Source organism: Lactuca sativa, chromosome 4, assembly GCF_002870075.4.
Source record: "Lactuca sativa cultivar Salinas chromosome 4, Lsat_Salinas_v11, whole genome shotgun sequence".
Lineage (NCBI taxonomy): Eukaryota > Viridiplantae > Streptophyta > Magnoliopsida > Asterales > Asteraceae > Lactuca > Lactuca sativa.
Window position 1 is genome coordinate 146705257 of NC_056626.2, and position 20411 is coordinate 146725667.

At 35.6% G+C, this 20411-nt stretch overlaps 2 protein-coding genes across 2 annotated transcripts; both read right to left on the reverse strand.

Moving 5' to 3' along the window:
- Positions 1–12961: 12961 nt before the first annotated feature.
- Positions 12962–15063, reverse strand: LOC111892238 (fasciclin-like arabinogalactan protein 14). Its single transcript, XM_023888309.3, has 2 exons — positions 13771–15063; positions 12962–13078 (listed from the first exon to the last, which is right to left on the reverse strand). The coding sequence occupies exons 1-2, from the start codon at positions 14995–14997 to the stop codon at positions 12962–12964; spliced, it is 1344 nt and encodes a 447-aa protein (XP_023744077.2). The 5' UTR covers positions 14998–15063.
- Positions 15064–15207: 144 nt separating this feature from the next.
- Positions 15208–16838, reverse strand: LOC111892239 (mitogen-activated protein kinase kinase kinase 20). The gene has a single exon (XM_023888310.3). The coding sequence runs from the start codon at positions 16540–16542 to the stop codon at positions 15316–15318; it is 1227 nt and encodes a 408-aa protein (XP_023744078.1). The 5' UTR covers positions 16543–16838; the 3' UTR covers positions 15208–15315.
- Positions 16839–20411: the final 3573 nt, after the last annotated feature.

The following is a 20411-nucleotide window of genomic DNA, read 5'->3' on the forward strand; positions in this document are numbered from 1 at the left end:
GATGCATATTTGGAGCCTAAATGGAGTTGGAACTGAAGGAGGATATTGATGAATTCTTGGCATATGTTTTGGTCAATAAGCATTCGATCGAATTGATCATATGAAGATAGATTGCTACAATCTGAAGCTAAAGGATGTTGTTGGCCGCTTTGATCCCTTGTCAGTAATTTGACCATATCTCATGAACCGTAACTCTGAATTATGAGATTCAAAATGTTTTGAAAACTAGACAAAATTTTGGACAACTTTCATGTTTGTGGAAAAGGACAAAAATGTGATCACATAGGCCAAAAATGTGATTGCATAAGTGATCACATGTTTTTTCTGCGATCACATTTTTGCCAAGAAGTTTCCTAAGGTCAAAATAAGTCATCTGAAGAAAAAACCCAAAACATGTGATCGCATATAGCATACCTACAATCACATAAATGGCTTGTAGTTCTAGAAAAATCAAAAATAGCATCCTACATCATTTAGGGGCAAATATGGAAATTTTTTGAAAACCTATGATCGCATATAACCAACCTGCAATCGCATTTTTTTGTTTCTTTATGCGGAAGTTTTCATCTCGCATATAAATACGACCCTTAGTATCATATTCAGGGGTTAGACGATTTCTGCCGGTAGAATACCCTTCTAAAGACGATTTCTGATATCTTTCAGCGATTTCTGAAGATCTAAAGGTTATGAATCATCTCATTCAGTTAGTTTAGAAGATTAATCAATAAATGTTTCTTTTATCTAGTTTATTTTCGTTCTTAGCCATGTCTGGCTAAACCTTAGTTTTCAGTTTTGCAACGACTAGTACTTTTCATGTGATTATTTTTCAGATCTGGTTTTCTTTTTATGTTTCTATCTAGATTTTTCAATTTTGAGCTTAATTAATGTTTGATTTTTAGTTATTGTTAGTCTGGTCACTTAGCTAGGGTTTTATTATTCTAGTTAATCAATTAATATAATACGTAATTGTTCTTGTCAACTGGTAATTAGTAACAAGTATCAGATTGGTTCCGTGTTGGGATTTAACTCTGGTGTAAACTGTAAAAATCATATCTTTATACTTCCGAGTTTGTGAGAAGTATTGGGTATTGCTGGGAATTTTACACAGATCTTAATGCAATTTTTCTGATTTAATTAAGAGCTTGTTTTATTGAACAGTGAAAAGTTAGGGATAGTTCAAAAAGCTTGTTTTGATTAACTAATTTAGGTAAAAGAGATTATACTAGAGCTTGTTAGTTTTTCTCAGTACCAGCTTAGATAGAATGCATTTTGAATAACTAGATCAAAACTAGTTGCATGATTAGGAAAGTCGTAGTAGAACTGAAATCGTTTTTATTATTGATTTTCGTTTAGTTTATTTTCATTGCAATTTTAGTTTTTAGTTTAATTCAAAACCCCCTTTTAATAACTTTTGTTTTGACTAGAATGTGTCTGATGCAAAAAGGCATTGACCGTTAGGTTATGCCCCTGAGGATTCAACACGGTTTCCCTGTGCTATATTTTTAGTGCAACCAGCAGTGATTATTTTATTTATTTAAATAAGGTGTGACTACGAGTCTAACAAACATCCACATACATTTTTTCACCTGAGTATTCTAATTACCGATAATGGCACCCAATTTGAAGGAACCCCTTCACAAAATGGTGTGAAGAGAAGCAAATCCATTACCGATTCACCTCAGTGGTGCATCCCCAGGCCAACAGCAAAATAGAGGCATCGAACAAGACAACTTCAATGGACTTAAGATGCACATGATGAAGTCTAAAGGAGAATGGGTTGAAGAATTGCCTATAGTGATCTAGTTGTATTACACGACCCCAAGGTCTAGTACTGGGGAAACACCCTTTAGCCTAACATACGACACAGAGGCAATACTCCCACTTGAAATCTTGAACGGATCACTACAAGTGACGGACTTTGATGTAAACGAAAATGAAGTTGAAAAACATCAAGACTTAAATATGCTTGATGAGAAACGCGAAGCCGCCCATCCCCACAAAGCTGCATACAAAACTCGCATCGAGAATTACCACAATTGGCATGTACAAGTGAAGAACTTCAAAGTAGGAGAATGGGAATTAAGGAAGAATGAATCCGGTCATGCTCAACCCCAGGGAGAAATAAGTGTCACCTAGGAAGTCCCATACAAGATAGTAGAGACACACCAGAATGAAGCTTACGTCTTGGAACCACAAGATAGGAGGCCCAGCCCCAGACTTGGAACACACATAATTTGCCGCACTTTTACTCTTAGAGCAGGGATAAAAGAAATAATAAGACACGTCAAGGGAGAGGGTAATGTGATGTAACTCCAAGTGGATAATCACACCCCAATAATTAGCTCTAGTTCTAGACCCCTTTTTTTGTCGAAGTTTAGTTATTTTTTTCCTCATTAAACAATGTTGATATTTCCATAACATTATTATTAGAATGATGGAGGTTGACTATTTTCGAAAAAAATTTAGATGCTTATTATTACTCAAGCTTGATATCATTTCAACAAGAGGTTGTGCACATTTACCAAGTGATAACAAGGGCTGATCATCCATGTCACTTAAGCGAAATCGATGCAAGGATGCAACCATAGGCTTTAAAGGCTCATAACCTTTCCCTAAACGTATCAATCTAAGTCAAGAGACCATTACCTTTGCCCATGACATGAACAAAGTCTTTAAAGGCTCATAACCTTTCACTTGATATAAAAATACCCAAGTCCTAAACGCCTCGAGGTAACGATCTTGGCTTAACTTAGATACCTAGGGCCAGAGTGCAACTCTCATCGGCCCAAGACTTAGAACAAAGTCTTAAAGGGTAACTAGAAAACTTTGCATAAAAGTGAATACCCTAATAAAAGAGAACTAGCCAAGGTCCATGAAATAAGGCTAGCTAAGGCCTAAGCCTAAAAAACATAGGTCAATGACTAGAAAAAAGGACGAACCCTGAGCTCGTGAGCGCAAACTCTCAGGCCAAAACCAAAAAACTTTGGTCAATTATAAATCCTAAAATCACAGTTCAAACCAACCTAGTAAAACAACTAAGTTGTTGAGCAATATAACTTTCACCTATCAAAGGGAAGAATGCTTCGAGTCTTAACACCCTACAAAGCAAGTAGGAATCATTCCCAGTCAATTCCTAAGGCCAACAAAAACCTTCGGAAATAAATCCCTCAAATGGGAAAAACATGAACAAATGTACCTCATAGGCCAACATTAACCTTTGAGAAGAAACCAAACCGATGGACAACATAAACCATATGGGATCAAAGAAAGCAAGCTTTAATCAAATGATAACCATACCATTAAGCAACAAACTAAAACAAACTGTATGTCAGACACATCCCAGACTTAAAAGAAGACCACGTAGGGCCACAAACCAAGTTAAACATTATTCAAACTTTGTTTCCCAAAACGTGATCATCAAAACAAAAAACTAATAAGGAGATAGAAAAAAGGAGAGATCAATAACCAGGTGGATTATAGGAGGGTCCAACATTCAGAGAACTACCTTTTGATGGGTTCCCCTCGGTGTTGGAATCACGACATAGGTGACAGAGGCCTGCCAAATCCATTTCACCTAAACGGCGATATGAAACAAATTTAGTCTCCATAAAGTCCTTCACGTAGTCGTTTATTGCTTGGGTCTGCTCCACAAATACACTCGGCTCCTCTGGATTAAACTTTCTGGTGACCACCTGCTCTCGCACTGCATGTTTACCGCCCTCCACGCCGGCTGCCACACACACTGCCTTCATTTGTCGGACCCCAAACGAGAACTCAGTGCTCTCGATGAGCCGATTCACCACACGAACAATACGCTTTTGGAGTAACCAGGACATGTCCATCTCCAAAATCCTTCTCTCCGACTCCTCATGACAGCTGCTCACCCTGTTGCTTCACCTTCTCCTCCAACTCTTTCTTCTCTATTGTCAAGGTCTCCACTTGCTGAGACAAGTGCGCCACTTTAACATCCAAGCTTGTCACTTGATCCTCCACTAAAGCTTTCTCCCCGGCCAAAATATCATAGTGGTATTCAAAATTGTGTTTCTCCTCCTCAAGACTCAACACTTTCTCCCTCAATTCACCATGCTCAGCTTTGAAAACGGTCAATTCCGCCAAGTCTGAGCCCACATGACGTAGGCGCCCATCGAAAGCCACCAACTAGGGGGAAATATGGGTCTCTGCATATCGAAGGTTGTTCTCCATGTGGGAATTGGAAAAGGACGTCAGTGCTTCCATTATAGTCGGATGGAACGTATGACGACACCCCTCATACGCAATGACATGTTCTATGAGTAGGGTCTCATAAGTAAGAGTCCATCCAGGGAGATAAATGTTGGGAGCCACCAATGGCAAAAGGGAAACACCAAAAATTGTGTTGTCCCTCATCGGAGACAAAGTAGTGCCAAGAGCAGTTTGGAGGTCAACCTCCGACTTCTTTTCAAACTTTCCCTCATCAATGTCAAGGACGATAGCATCCTCATCTTCTTTCTTTGGTTCCCGAGGTGTTTATGTTTCCTTCTTTTCTATCCCCTACGATTGGTGACAAGTGTCATAACTGGGGATGTTAATTATCGTGTTGGACTCTCCCAACAAAAAATCGACGTTATGCTTCTTGCGAAGACGTTGTCTGCACTAGCATCTTCTGCAAAAGGGGAGTCCATCCAAGTTATCTGCCACTTGGTGGTAATACGGTTGCCGTCAATTAACACCTCCTTCGCCAGTTCTTCTTCATATGTTTGAGGCAGAGGATCGTCATGGAAAACACCATCAACAGGTACATCCACCAAACCAAGTTTGACCTAGATAGCAAATTCCTCACCCCTGACGGCAGGAGAAGCAACAAGCGTCATTGCCCAATCAACACTAACAGGCGGAGGAAGAGTCTCCACCAGGTCCACCTCATGGTACTGGCGATTGCTCTTGTACTTGCCCCGCATAACCATCTCAAAGGATAACACCATTTCGATACCTAAAAATACAAACAACAAACGGGTTAGCAAACCCCTTTCTTCTCCCAAAAAAGAAAGGGGGAGGAGAAGAGTACTCACCATCCTACTCCACAAAGAACCGAGGTATCTTTCCTCAGGCCCGCCGGGTGGCACTCATTCATGCTACCACCAAGATGCAATCCTCCTAATCTTACTCACCATGTTTCCCAACCTGACCCACTCAGTTTATTTATATCACAGGTGTCGATATGAAGTTACATTACACTGAGAAACTTAAAAGAGATGTAGATCACTAGTGTAAATGAATGTAAGTTCTGTTTATGATTATGTTTCTGTATTGACGATGACATCCCAAATGTTTTAAAAGTGAATAAAAAAATATATTTCTTTAGAAATACTTTGATAACGTAATTATCATGTTTTTATGGGAACAAATTCCGCAGCATTTTTATTAAAAGAGGTACTCTGATTTTTATAAAGCATAAACAAAATCGGTCTTTTCTGGCCGTGAAAATGGGGATGTCACACCGCGCTATCGAACATAAATAACATTTGAGTTCCAATCCAACACCAACAATCCATATATGGGGTAAAAAATACCATTTTACCCATCACCTAGTTTGGTCTAAGACTAAGGCCCAAACTCACAATAAAAAAGGCCCACAAACCAATTAATCATCTAAATCCTTCTTATGGCCCAATTTTCCAAATTGGGCCCAACCCTTACATGGGCCTTACCCTAAAGCCCATTAACTTTTCCCTAATCCAAAATACTTGTTCTTAGATGACCTAACAATGCCCCAAGCAACCAAGCCCAAAAGATAGCCCAAACATATGAGGCCCAACAGACCGAGTACGTTGGGCGTACTCCGCACATACGCACATCGTACTCACTTGGAGGCTTGTACGCCCAGCATACTCACCCTCTTCAGCCCAAAACTTGATTAAACACTTAATCCCTTAATACAAAGCTCCAAAACATAGATTTAACTTCCTTAAGATGGATTATCACGTAAAATTGCTAACTTGATGTTCATGCATGGCTAAATGAAGCTCTTAAGCTTAAATGGGACTTAATAAGTGACTTAATGCATGCATGACACCAAAAATCTCATAAAGATGGCACCTTTATGCTTAAGGAGTCCAAAACAAACTCAAATCTAAAAGAACAAGCGCTTGAACGACTTAACTCTTCCATTAACCCAAAAAGGGACCAAAAGCATAACAAACTAACTATGAAGAGATCTAAACATATACAAGCCAAGATGCAAACTTGATACCTTAGAAAGCTTTCCCACAAGATGATGATTCTGGATCCAAAACCTTTTCACAATGTAAGGCAACTTCAAGCTTCTCTACTTCCTTCACAACGGAAAAAATGGGCACCAAAGTCTTCTTAATAGCTCAAGAACACGACCAAGAAGCTAAGAGGTCGATTTAGGGTTTTAAGGACAAGTAAAGAGGCCAACCCTAAAGGATTAAGATGCTTAAATAGGGTACACTTATTCAAAAATTAAGGTTTTAGCACCCCTCCTACGCCCAGCGAACAAGGCCGAGGTTCGCGATCCTTCCTTCTGGGTATGCTAAGCGTACACCAATGTATACCCAGCGTATTGCCCTTCGCACTAGTATGCCCTGCGTACTCCCTATGTACGCCCAACGTACTAGGGTTTCCTCTTAAACCCTAAAATACTCCGAAGACCATAACTTCTTTGTTATAAATTTGATTTTGACGATACTTATATCCATGAAAAGGTAACGAGAAGCTCTTCACTTTTATCAACTCATACTTGCCATAAAGTTTTCCAAACAAAAATCCAATTTCCATTAAAGCCCGCTGCCATTTTACCAAAATACCCCTTGGCTCCAAAACCAAATCCGAATGCCCGAATCATCTACATTACATCACCCACACCCAAATGGATGATGATTCGAGACAGTAGGTTACATGTGATTACAGGGATTAACTCAGATGGAACCACCACGAGAGGTCGTTAAGCTCAGAGCACATATCACAACAGTACTCATCATGCCAACTTGCAAGATTAAGTCTTCAGGAATTGTTGGGAATAAAATTGCAATTTCTACATTGTTTCTCTTAGCATCCATCGTTCCTGGATCAACATCATCCTATAGTTGGTAAATGTTGAAGATGACTTTCATGCGAATTGCCCAAACAATGTAATTTCTTGTAATGAGCATTGGTGTGTGAGACGAAATGGACGAATTTTCCTTTGTTCCGGATGTGCTTGGATTCGTCGGTCCTATTATGCTTGGTGAATTGGATCACTTTTTCTAAAATCCGATACCAATTGAAAGACTATTAATATGCAAAAAAAATATAAGAAAGCGAAATTTAAAGGTACACAACTCTTATTGTAAATAAGAAAATAACTCAAAACTATGTATATCCTCTCCTCTCAAATGCTCTCTCGGAGCTGGAAATTCCTATCAAGGGTGTCAAGAATCTCACCAAGGTTGTCAAGATCGAGATCTTACTTAAAACCGTTTTATGTTTTGAAAGATCTTAATTGTACGATCGGATCGGGATCAAAAGATTCTATCAAAATGAACTCATATTTAAATTTGCTTGCAAGATAGTGGGTGTGAAGTATACATTATAAGTTGATGTTGATTAAGAAATTGATAGTGGAATCAACTTTAACTTCTTAAGCATGAACCATAAATTTTGTTGCTACAAACTATAAATATTAAGAAGAAAACGACTTAACTAGAAAATATCATTTTGATCATGTAGAACTAAAGACATAATGAGTGTGTTATGCCTAATTCATGATGAATTAATGAAATGTTGATGCTTTACAAGACTTCTTGCAACTTGTGATATTCGATTTCAAATTGAATAGACAAAATTTTGATACTCGACTACATTACAGAACTAGAGAGGTCAGATTGGTATCGTAAAGTGATCAGGATCATTTTTCACTTGTAGGATCTTAAAATCATAAAATTTTAAGATTAATATCGGGATTTTAACAACCTTGATTCCCACCACCCTCTGAGACGTGGATTATGTAGACAACAAATAGAACTAGAAAAGAAAACCAAATATCTAGATTTACATAGCTGAGTGAACAAAGAAAAGGTTGAAAGTAAGTTTAGGAATATAATAGAAATCAATGAGAGAAATACGAAGGGTAACAACATAACCAACATTCTCTATTGGTATTAATATACAGATATAATAGAAATATGTGCGGTAGTATACAAATATATAGAGGATGACAAACACGTTGACATGATGAGATGAACCAAAATCCAAAATTCATAAGGATGGAGTAATACTTGAAGTATTGAAAGAAGACAAACTCCGAATGAGACATAAATGTTGAACTGACAGCAAGACTAAAGGCAATATGTTGTCTGAACTTCTAAAAACCATGTAGATCCAAAGACATGGCGGTGTGATGGTAGCTTGGTGATCAATCTCTAACGAATGTGTAACAACAATAATGAATTATGGTGGACAAGGTGCCTATGATGTAGGACCAGAAGGGCATGGGTGAAAGGATGGCAATAATTGTCCAAATGGTATGTTTTATACGTCCTTTGTTGGTGTTTTACCTTGTTAAGTAATAGTGGGCACTGAGACTTCTAATAATTCTTTTGTTTGAAAAAAACACATTCATCAAATATAACTTTAGGGTTGGTTCAAACTAATTTGCAGTCTATAGTCATGGTAGAAACAAAAAAGTGTAGTTGAAGCTTTAGACCGTTTGTCAATTTGAGATTTGATACACGTTTCTTCTACTATCAGCTTATGAAAAAACTAAATCAACTGTGGGAATAGGGGTATAATGGAGTATTGCTCCACATAGTCCTTTAAAATCATATCATGATGCCATCAAAACTACATTAAATGTTGTTCTTTTAACCTAACAATGTAAGGTTTGAAGACCTTCAACTCAAAGGACTCTATGATAGCCGACTGGTCCATTAAATTAGACATAACAACATAAAAATCATTAACACTAATTGTATTCAGTTTGAGGGCTCGAGTATAAATATCAAGTTAGTATTGTTTAACAAAGATATAACTGTACAATCTACCAAGTGATCTCAAACTTCTTTTATCGTATCAGACTTCACCAATTGGGTGCCAAATGATTTGATTGAACTACATAGTTATTGATCCAAGTGATAATCCTAGAATTATCAGTTTTACATGCATCCAGTAGCGTTGCATAACTAATAGCTTTCTCATTTGCCAGTTTTACTTTTACAAAAAGTTCTTCATTATATAACCCCAGTAAGCATAATTATTGCCATCAACTTTGGTACTAATCGACCGAAGATAATCATCTTTTGGATCCATAATGCCAATAATTAAGCACAAAAACAAATAACCAACAACGAAAAATGAGAACTAAACCAACAACAAACGACAACAACGAGAATCAAATACTAATGAGATCGAAAAACACACATGACAAAAAAGAGATTGAAATGAGAATATAGGAAGAACAATACCATGAAAATTTGCATTTTGGCATTGCCCCGAACCCCGATCGAAACCAAATGCACAATAGTGGTGTCTACTACAAAGTCATCTATAATAATCAAATTATCAGTCATGAATCGAATATAGCTTTTATACCATGTAAGTTGATAACAAAATAAAGAATATATAGCTGAGGTTTATTATTGAAAGGAAAAGTTGTTTTAAAAAAATACAACTATAAATAGGAAAAATATATAATGTTAACTTAGCTAAAGAGCTAAATAAAAACCCAATATAAAATAAGCCCGTATCCTTCTTAATAAATGAATGTTTTTTTTGTCACATGTCAATCTATCATGATTTTTGACACTTATCATTTTATGGTATTTTTTAATAAATGTTTTTTTCATTTGTCATTTTCTTATTTTTTTTTATCTTTCTTAATTAACACATCATATTTACATCTTAATTAATAATTGTCTTAATTGAAAATAACCAATAAATTATAATATTACAACTCATATAATATTTAATATGTTTCTTTTTAAATTCAAATTTTAAAATTTAAATTTAAATAAATTTTTGTTTAAACCTTCATATTTATTTATTTTTTTGTTTTATCCAATCCGTATAACATACGAGTCTCACAACTAGTATTATATTATGTTAACATTTCTATACGGTTAAGATGTAATACATATTTAAAAAAAAATCGAATTTCTTCTATTTAACAATAAAACACATCAAATATTAGAATCTTATCTTTCCGAAGAAAGTCTGATTATTAAAATGCAAAATTTCACAAACATTCAATATTCAACACTGACATATCCAAAATATTGCTATTGTTTGACGAATGACCTTCTATATAAATATGAACCCTAAGACGAATAGACCTGTTATAGTTTACCATCTCTTTTAGAATCTTCCGATTTAGTATTTTTGGATTCCATCGAAAGCAAAACAAATGAATCCAAACAAAATGGTTATTTATATTACAAGAGTAGATAACACTTTTTGTGTTATTATATTTTTTCTGCCTATGTTTTGAGTTGTGTCCAATTAAACCCTTTAAAAATTCTTCTATTATGATGTCGACCATTTTGATATTTGCATTATTGTTAGAAATTAATCTACTTTTTATAGAATGGGATGAAGGGATAGGATGGCTTGATGTTATATTTAATTCAATAAATTACTTTTTGTTATGATGCGTTTTAAGAGGTCATATGAAGCACATCAATTTCAGTATTTCACGTATTTTACATGTATGATGATGTTTCCAGAATTTCAAAGAATAAATACTAAAATTTAACCAATCAAAACCAATTTCGAAAATAATTAATCAAGTCGGATATCCAAACTACATCAAAAAAGGTCGGTAAATCAACATTCATTGATTAAATCCATTTAGGAATGAATGATGTTTCCAGAATTTCAAAAAACAAATACTAAATTTTAACCAATCAAAACCAATTTCAAAAATAATTAATCAAGTCAGATATCAAAACAACATCAAAAAGGGTTGGTAAACCAACATTCATTGATTAAATCCATTTAGGAATGAATCATACCCAATGGAAACACTTACAAAACAAATTTTCTAATCAAGTAATATGTGAATTTGAAGTAAAGGGAATCTAAAGTTCAACCAAAAGAACTTCAGGGGCTTTTTAGTAACAATAAACACCTACTCATAAACAAGTATCAATATATAGCATTGCACCCATAGTATTCCTCCACGTGTCACAATTTTGAATAATTTATAACTAACAAAGCAAAATCAGCCACCACAAACTAACCACGTATCATTAGATACACATACATAAACCCATACTTCCCCTCTATATAAACGACATCGGTGAGACAGGATCGAAATGGTCCACCGTCTACCATCGAAGGCGGCCAAAGCAGCCGATGAACTGGTGGCAGACTACGGTGCATGCTTCCGGTGAGCCATCTTTCTCTCTATTCCTCTATATATAGTTATATACGTAAATATATGTATATGTAAATTTCTATACCCTATGAACTTCAACCTCGAAATTGTTAACATAATGATGAATTTGATTACATAATTTGATCACAGATTACTTACAGTTACAAAGCTGTTGAAGCTAAATTAAATCACAAATTTTGCAATAAAAGTCAAAAGTCAAAAGTAAACCACAGAGTTTTATTCCTGAAAAGCATGTGTACAAGTACAATTACAAATTTTTTCGAGCAGAAAGGGCCAATCTTCCCCTAGCTGTCGAGGGTTAACTTCCATTGCAACTCTAAAATCTAACAAACAAATCCTCCGTTTCTCTTCGTGTTCTTCACTTCTCCCCAAACTTCCAAAATGTTGTTTGACTGGTGTCCTGAAATTACCAAAACACCCTATCAACCCCTTCAAATAAGCATCTAATCCTTTATTCAGTACACTAGCACAATCCATTGATACTCCTTGAAGACCTTGTGTTGCTGTAATTTGATCCATACGTTCTTTTAATCTGATCGTATCCATCAATCCACCAGTGTCAAAAACCGTAACATACTTTCGATTATTGGATGACGCCTTTCGGGCCCCACATGGAATCCCGAGTGGAGCTGTAACTGTAACTGATCCATTTTCATGGTGAACCTTCGGTGGTGGTGGTGGTGGAGGAGGAGGTGGAGGTGGGGGTTTTCTGGTGGAAGCGTTCTTTAAAAGTGATTGAATTAACTGATTATGAAGTGATAAGTTGTCTCTTCCAATAGTTCTTAAACAAAGCTTATCGAACTCAATCTTATTCAGCTTTAAGCTCAAAAACCTTTTCAAGTAATCAAAATACTGTTTTGATCTTTCAGGTCCGAGCTTTCTGGTTAATTGATCTTTCATGTCGGCAAGATTGATCCTTGAATGCTTCTGCTGTGGTTCCATAAAACACTCACAAAACTATAAATTTCCTACTTCGCTAAAAAAAACCCCAAATCTGACGAACTAAATTAGGGTTTTGCTTCTTCTACAAAATGACATCTTCCTGAATGAATTTAAACTACTCTACAACAATTTACGTAACGAGTAACGAATACACATTTATTGAAACTCTCAATTGGGTTTTTCCGTACTGATTCAGAGAATCAAATCGCATATTACAGTTTTAACTAACTCTCCCTCCAAAACCCAAATCCCCAATTATTCAAATTCTAATCTACAAACGAATAAACCCTAAATCTAGTTCACATCTACACTATCTAAAAACCCTTAATTTTTGAAAAGAGATCTCTATCCAACTCCAAGTAAACTCATGAATCAGTGTACGAAACATGCTCACACTTTCAAGAATCTTCAAGTACCGGAAACGTAACTTTAAAAATGTGTAAAGCTTAACAAAAAGATCGAATTTGGAGATTTCCCAACACCAACTTCAATTTCTCAATGCAAAATTGGGAATCAAATATACAACGGATTGAAGATATTTATGCTTCGAATCAACTTTATCAGTAAACATAAATATCCAATTCTGACCTTTTTGCAGCTCCTCCAAAATTGAAATTCCGATCACTGAGGTGTTAACTTTCACAATCATCAATCTTTTTCTTCGTTGGAACCCAAGGTAATGATACTATTAGCTTCGATTTGTTGTTCCAAAATATCGGGGTTTCCTTTTGGTATAAATTTCTCCGCCGCATTAATGTTCTTCGCCTAAAATTTCCATCTTTGCCTGTTTAATTCAAAGCCAAAAGAGCACTCTCTCTCTCTCTATGATCGCTCTTCACCGATACACACTCTATCTTCTCTTTCTCTCTCTACTTTCCTTTTCCAACTCTTTTTTTCGTTTTTGAGTCTGTACAGCGACGTTAATGTGCATTACCAACTGCCCCCTCATCTTTAAATTATATAAAAAACACCCCCTTCAGTTCAATACTTGTGGTAGGGAATTCAAAGATATAAGTTCATTTCAGTTAGTTCATGTTTGTTTCAAGCGTATTGCTATGTGTGCATGATAAGTAAAATATTAAAATGTTTAACCTTTTAATGATGGCTCGAAATTTATTTGATGATACTTTCGAAACATAGGGACTTCCATGTTAATTATTATAAGCTAAGGGTGGTTTGTGTAACATAACAGTTTTCAGTTTTCAGTTTTCATGTCCATTATAGCGTCATATACAATGGAAACTCCAAATTCGTTAACTAAATCTAATACCCTACACATATATTTACTTTCAGGTTCAAGATTTCGCATATGCATGTTCGGGGCATTTTGCCATTGGAATCACGTTGTTTATGTAGAAAACTTATAAACCTAAAATAACACATTTCATGAGAAAAGACAATAAAGAACATAACTTTGTGTATTATGTTTGGATAATTAAATTGATACATGATAATACCATGGTAATAACAACAATACTACTACTGGAAGTTCCAATGCCTGATGGTTGATCAGTATCTGCAGGCTGGGATAGTGATTCAGCGGGAGTGTCTGCAATCTTTGGTGGTGATATTGCCGGTGCCTCTATAGAATTAGGAGGTGATTTTGGTGTACTTGCAGAACTACCTGAGGGTGCAACCAACGATGTTTCACTCTCCGGTGGTGATTTTGCAGATACCGGTGTATTTGCAGAACCTCCTGATGAGGGTGCACCGAGTGCACCCTCAGGTGGTGATTTTATTGATGTCGGTACATTTGTAGAACTACCTAAGGGTGAGGGTGCCGGTGCACCCTTAGGTGGTGATTTTGTAGATGCCGGTGCATTTGCAGAGGGTGCACCCTTTGGTGGTGATTCTACAATTGGAGGTGGATTTGGGGAAAGGGTTGGGGTTGGGGATCTCGAATGAGATGGTACTAGCTTAGGAGCCAACAACGGTGATTCTGCAAATGCTGGTGCATTTGCAGAACCACCTGAGGGCGCAGGTGATGCGCCCTCAGGTGGTGATTCTCCATGTGGATTTGGAGAAGGTGCGGAGTATCTCGAATGAGATGGGGCCACTTTATGGCCACATCGTGGCGTGTAGACACGTGGTTTTGACGTTTTTGGGGTAGGGGCAGGAGAGTCCACCCGAGAACTTGAATTTGAATCAGAAACAACCGGAAAATTCATCCCGAGTGGGACGATCTCAGTGCTAATATGAAGCACCGATATGTTGAACGGCTCAGCGAACATTGAATTTACCAAAATAGCCCCAACAGGGACTCCACTAGTCGCCGAACTAATGACAACATTTTCAGTCTTGGAAACCGTAGCTTTCAAGAAACCCTGTTCGCCAAGGGCTCGACCAGTGGTTTGGAATAGTGTTGTCATTTGTGTAGTCCCGTTTTGCAAATTATGTAGCTTTTCAACATCAAAATAATCAAGAACAACATGAACCCTCATGAGATCATCAAGCATATCATTTTGATGTTTTCCAGATAAATGCAATACATCATCATTAGATACAGCCAACACTGTTATAGTTTGGCGTGAATTGATCTCTGATGAAACGTTTGTTTCAGAAAGATAACGATTGAAGATGCTAAATGATGGGTATTGGTTGAGGATCGTTGTGATGTTAAATGCATTTGAGTAGTGAATGAAGAACAAATGGGTGTAGAGTAAAAAATAAAACTTAAAATGCATCAGTGGCAACAATGGCGACAATGGTTAATTTCTTGAAAATGGATGATAATATGGAGTGGTGGTTATTTGTTAATTTGTTATGTGTGTATATATTTGTACATGTACACACACAGATAAACGCAGTCAAGATTAGGACAGTTTCAATAGAAGAAAAAGCAGATTCTTGTGCCATTTTTGTAGGGAATTTGTTTCCAATTGTATAACTGAACCTGACTAAAAAATGTTTCCTTTTATATCAATGAAAGAATTAATTAAATTTTCTACAATGTTACATATTTTGTACATAACACGTATAAGAATATCTAACAATAAATCTTGCTAAACTCCCTTGGAAACAGTTAATGTAATCGGATATTTTTGTACTTGATGGAATCTTCTACTTTCTTCACTTTTAATGGCGTTCACATCTCCTTCTGACCATGAAGATAGACCATCATAGCTTGATCCATCTGTAAATGAAGAAGACCATAACTCACCATCATCATCATCATCATCATCATCATCATGGGAGAAAGCTAGTGATGAGGTGATGTTGTTTATGTCAAAAACTTCTTTCTGTGATTTGTCAACCTCATTGACATTGTCATCAAGTAAACCTTTTACAAATGGATGATTTAACAGCATATTAGACCTTAATCTACACATAACCTTTCTAGACAAACAACCCTTCAAGAAACTCCTTCCATCTGTAGATATACTGCTGGAAACACATGGCAACTCATTTTCATCATCACTAATACGACTCAAAATCTCATCAACTGTCAAATCTTTTTCAGAAAACCAAAGCGGTTTTCCAGTCAACATCTCAAACACAATACAACCAACTGCCCAAACATCAGAAGGAGGCTCTTGAACACCATTAACAACAGTTTCAGGTGATAAGTACATTGGGGTGCCTCTCCAGTAAGGACCCAACTTGTTCTTCTTGCTCTGTTTTGCTCGTTTTGCCAATCCCAAATCCCCAATTTTAGCAGTGAAACCATCTCTTGAATTGGCTACAAGCAATACGTTTTCAGGTTTTAGGTCACAATGAACGTACCCTTTCTTGTGAATGTGAGTTAACCCACGTAGAATTGACCTGGTGTAGCGTCTGACGTCAACTTCCGGCAAGCTTTTACCGGATTTCTTGATTAGGTCAGCTAGGGTTCCACCGGAGCCATACTCCAACAACAAGTTGTACACCATTTGACCATCTTCTCCGTTTGTAATCTCGTCGCCAAAACATTTTATCACGTTAGGACACCCACGAATGTTATCCATAACTTCTTTCTCCTTTTGGATTGAACCAGAAGCAGAGACCTCCGCCGATTTCACAGCCATAATCGGTGGATAATAGCTGTATTTCGATTTGGGTTTCTTCAAATTCGCTAGAAAAACAGACCCGAAACTTCCCTTACCTATCATTGCACCTCTGGACCAAGCAATCCCATCTCCATATTTCTTATGCACAAGCTTCCAATCGTCTTGTTTACTTCTTTTACCCTCGTATGACTTCTCTCCAGCAAGCAAGCTTCTTTTCTTCGTCTTTGCTTCCATGGAGTTCATATTTGTCACCAATTGGTTCGTGAAACTTAGGGCTTTGGTGACAAATTAGGCAACAATGTCGTTGTATTGGTGCAATACGCATGTATATGTATGTTGTTGCTTACTTGGGGTTAAAGCAATGAAATTGAAGGGATTGGGGGATGAGATTAGGGTTAGGGTTTAGAAGAAGAAAGCGTATGGAATGGGCATAGGTTTGTGGATGATTGAAGTGCATATGCAAGCTATTTAACGGAATAACGGTCAGTTGCGTTTATATGGAGTTTCATGTGCAGTTTCTATATTTGACGGCATAATTCCCTTCTTTGCTTCTACGGTCATGTTTACTCTTCTTGTAATGAAAAAAGTATAGACTTCATGAAAAAAATGTATTAAAAAATGGGTAAATTGTATTTTACGTTAAAGATTCATGAGTTTAATCGGTATTTGTTATAACGTATAAAGAATACATGTATAAAATAAAGTTTAAAAGTTTCTATCTTGAGTATATAATTATATGAAGAATGAAGAATTCGGTCATTAAATAACAAACTCATTAGCAATAATTATGTTAATTTTAGAAGAGAAATGACCATAATAGTTTTTTTTTCCTAAAGTTTTTTCACAATATAATCTAAAAATGAAAAATAAATCAAAATATTTATAATTTTCATATGTCACATCTATTAAAATCGACATGGCTAATGAAAAAAAAAAATTTTCTCCAAAAATTTAAATGACGTTATTCTGGAAACTAATGATGTAATCTTAGAAAATTGGTCAAATATAGTATTTTTTTAAACAAGTTGTATTGTCTTGTCAATTACGAAAACCATAGGCCGCACTGCGAAATCAAAATATGTGATCACGAAGAAAGCTTGGTCAATACTTGCATAACCTTGGAAGTACGAACCTCCATAGTTACACCAACATTAGAACATATGTTATTAGATCATTTTCGACTCTATTTTGTGGCTCTTGGATGTGTGATAAGATAATTTTATTTCCTAACTTTTAATTGTTTATTTTCATTTTTTAAATTTTGTTACCATTAATTGTTTAGTTTTGCCATAAAATATAGCTTCATACATTCATCTTGTTAATTTTACCAATCATCTTTATATGTAATATCCCTCTAAGAGGGGACTAATGTACATAGTGGCTACTATGGATGGAAACAACCAGAGTTTTCATCTAACGTTTATCTAGACATGACAAATAGCATCAACTCTTGTACCTGGTTGGTCATGATGCAGATGAAAGAAGCTCTTAGAGGGACACTAGGGAAGTAACATTCATAACTAATCTGGACAATGTCATCATAATTTTTTTAGGTCAACCTGATTCATATAATGGGTATTGTTGTAAGAGTGTGGTTGTTGCTTTGTGCCCTAGGTTTGGTCAAAATAGAACATATGATCTTCTGTTCTATAGGGCATGAAAATCGTATACAATGCATGACTTATTTTGAAGAAAACGTTGGTCAACTACATGTGACTAATAAAATGTTGGTTGACTACAACATATGGCATAGACTGCATGTGACTAGCTTGCCATATTGGCCATGCGAAATGGTTAAGTCCCTTTTCCGCTAACATTTGTTAGAATGTAATCAACCTTAATAGTCCATATGTCATCAACATATTATCATTCGTGAATGCAAATCTGTCTGATGGCAGATAAGAAAAACGTCATCCACCATGTTTCATGTAATAGATTTTAGGTCATGTTGTAAATCTTCAACTTTGAAAGTATACATGTGGGAAATGACACAGTTGTGGTATAGTGTGTGGTCATACTTTGGCGACATCATAGTTTTTAGCATTTGTATGTTTTTACCATATGGTTAAGGTTTATTGGATGTCTACGGTGTATTGAGCTACATACCAATAGACAAATTTGTGTCTTCTCACGCCTCCTTCTGAATGGGAAATACCAAAACAATTAATGGTCGTTTTAACCCATATGTCGAAATTAATTATTTTTGGATTTAGAATTATGAAAAACAATTATTATCATTACTTCTTATTACATACCACAAATAAAAAAAATTAGAAATATTGGACATCATTAAAAATATTCCAATACACTTCGTGTGCAAGTCAACCCCGTCACTTTGCATTATGTATTGCTCTTTAGCCGTCTCCAAAATATCATTTTCATCTTCATTCGACAATTCATCTTCAATACTGTAATAAATTTTGTTGAAATTCTTCACATCTCTTGTCCAATACTTAAACTTAGTATTAACTTCTTTTTTTGTTCGAGGGCTCTACAACCTAATTCATAGTGAAATATATTTGTCAAGAAGACCAAAGTGATCGTACTAGCAAATGTGGGAGATCGATAACGAAATATCATCTTTAATGATAATCCAAGAACGTGTGAGTGCGATCTCCTTTTCTGTAGTCCATGAAAGGGTACATTTGCCAACATTTTAAGTTGTATGATTGAATAACTAGTGTTAAAAAAAAAGTTGAGTTCTAAGTCCTATATATATGGAAAAAGGTAAATTGACACATTATGGACATTTAATAAGAATTTTCATTTAACCATTGAATGTTTATTTCGTCAGAGAATTGTCATGTCACTTTGACAATGAAAATATACACTTTGACTATGAATTGCAAACATTTAGTAAGAATTGTCATTTAACCAATGACTTCTCATTTCAATAGATAATTCTCATGTCAATTTGACTATAAAAATGTATACTTTGACTATGAATTTCTGATAGTTAATAAGATTTTCATTTCATTAGTGAATTGTCATTTCATCAGGGAATTGTCATGTCAATTTGATTACGAATTCCAGACATTTAATAAGAATTGTCATTTCATCGGTGAATTGACATATTAATTTGACTACGAAAATATACACTTTGACTACAAATTTCAGATATTGAATAAGAATTGTCATTTCACTAGTGAATTGTAGATGTGGAAAATGAAAAACAACATCTAATTGGAAGATTTATAGATGTGGCATGTGACAAAAAAGTGGTGTACTGTGTGGGCACACCATAACAATGATGAGGTCATTAACTTGGAAAAGATTCACCAATTTGTTAACTATAGTTTGATTTTTTTTCATGTATCGAGTTACATACCGAACTAAAATGGTATACCCTCTACAACCTCCTGCTGGGATTACGAAACGATGTATCGGTGTTGTTACCCCCTCTATAACTTAAATATTTAGATATCTTTTTTAAGTGTATGCGTAATGTTATATGTTATCCACTAATAAAGTATCTACTTAATATGACCTCCAAAAAATTGCCAACATCATAACCCATCCTAACTTGGAGCTTACAAAATACGAATTCTCGACCTTCAAATTTGAAGTGTGATATTTCCGTGGATAACCGTTGTTATATAGTATACAATGAAAAAATCACCTCAAAATGAAGTTCATATTAAAGAATTATGAAGGTTCAAAGTTTGAGTATTTTTTCATATATTTCACCAAGAAGACTACTTTGGACCTCAAAAAATATGACTTCTCAACCTTTAATGAAAAAAAAAAATAGCCAATGTGAACTTCGTATTAAAGAGTTATGAATGTTCAACATTTAGGAAAAAGTTGGATTTTCACAGATGACCACAATTCTCGCAAATGTGGCCATTTTGGTCGATTTTCATTTTTGAGACTATTTTGTGGAAAACCCTTGGAAAAATATTATTATGTTCATTTTCTCATTTTAGAATCATGTATGTTACTTGATATAAAATATATAACAAAGTTTTTTTAAGATTAAAATTTATTAGGGTGGACGGATTTGATGAATTTTTGCAATAAACTCACTGTGGTACCTTTGGCCATTGATGTAACGTCCGTAGATCCGGACTAGTCAATTTTGAGACGATAAGCATCAAAAAATGACTTTTTTA

Bases quoted from the DNA above. Each gene is read 5' to 3' on its own strand.
- LOC111892239 (XM_023888310.3), bottom strand. From the start codon at position 16,542: ATGAACTCCATGGAAGCAAAGACGAAGAAAAGAAGCTTGCTTGCTGGA.
- LOC111892238 (XM_023888309.3), bottom strand. From the start codon at position 14,997: ATGCATTTTAAGTTTTATTTTTTACTCTACACCCATTTGTTCTTCATT. The intron at 13,079-13,770 runs GTATTATCATGT...TGGAAATTTTAG, and splicing joins GTATTGTTGTTATTACCATG to GCGAAGAACATTAATGCGGC.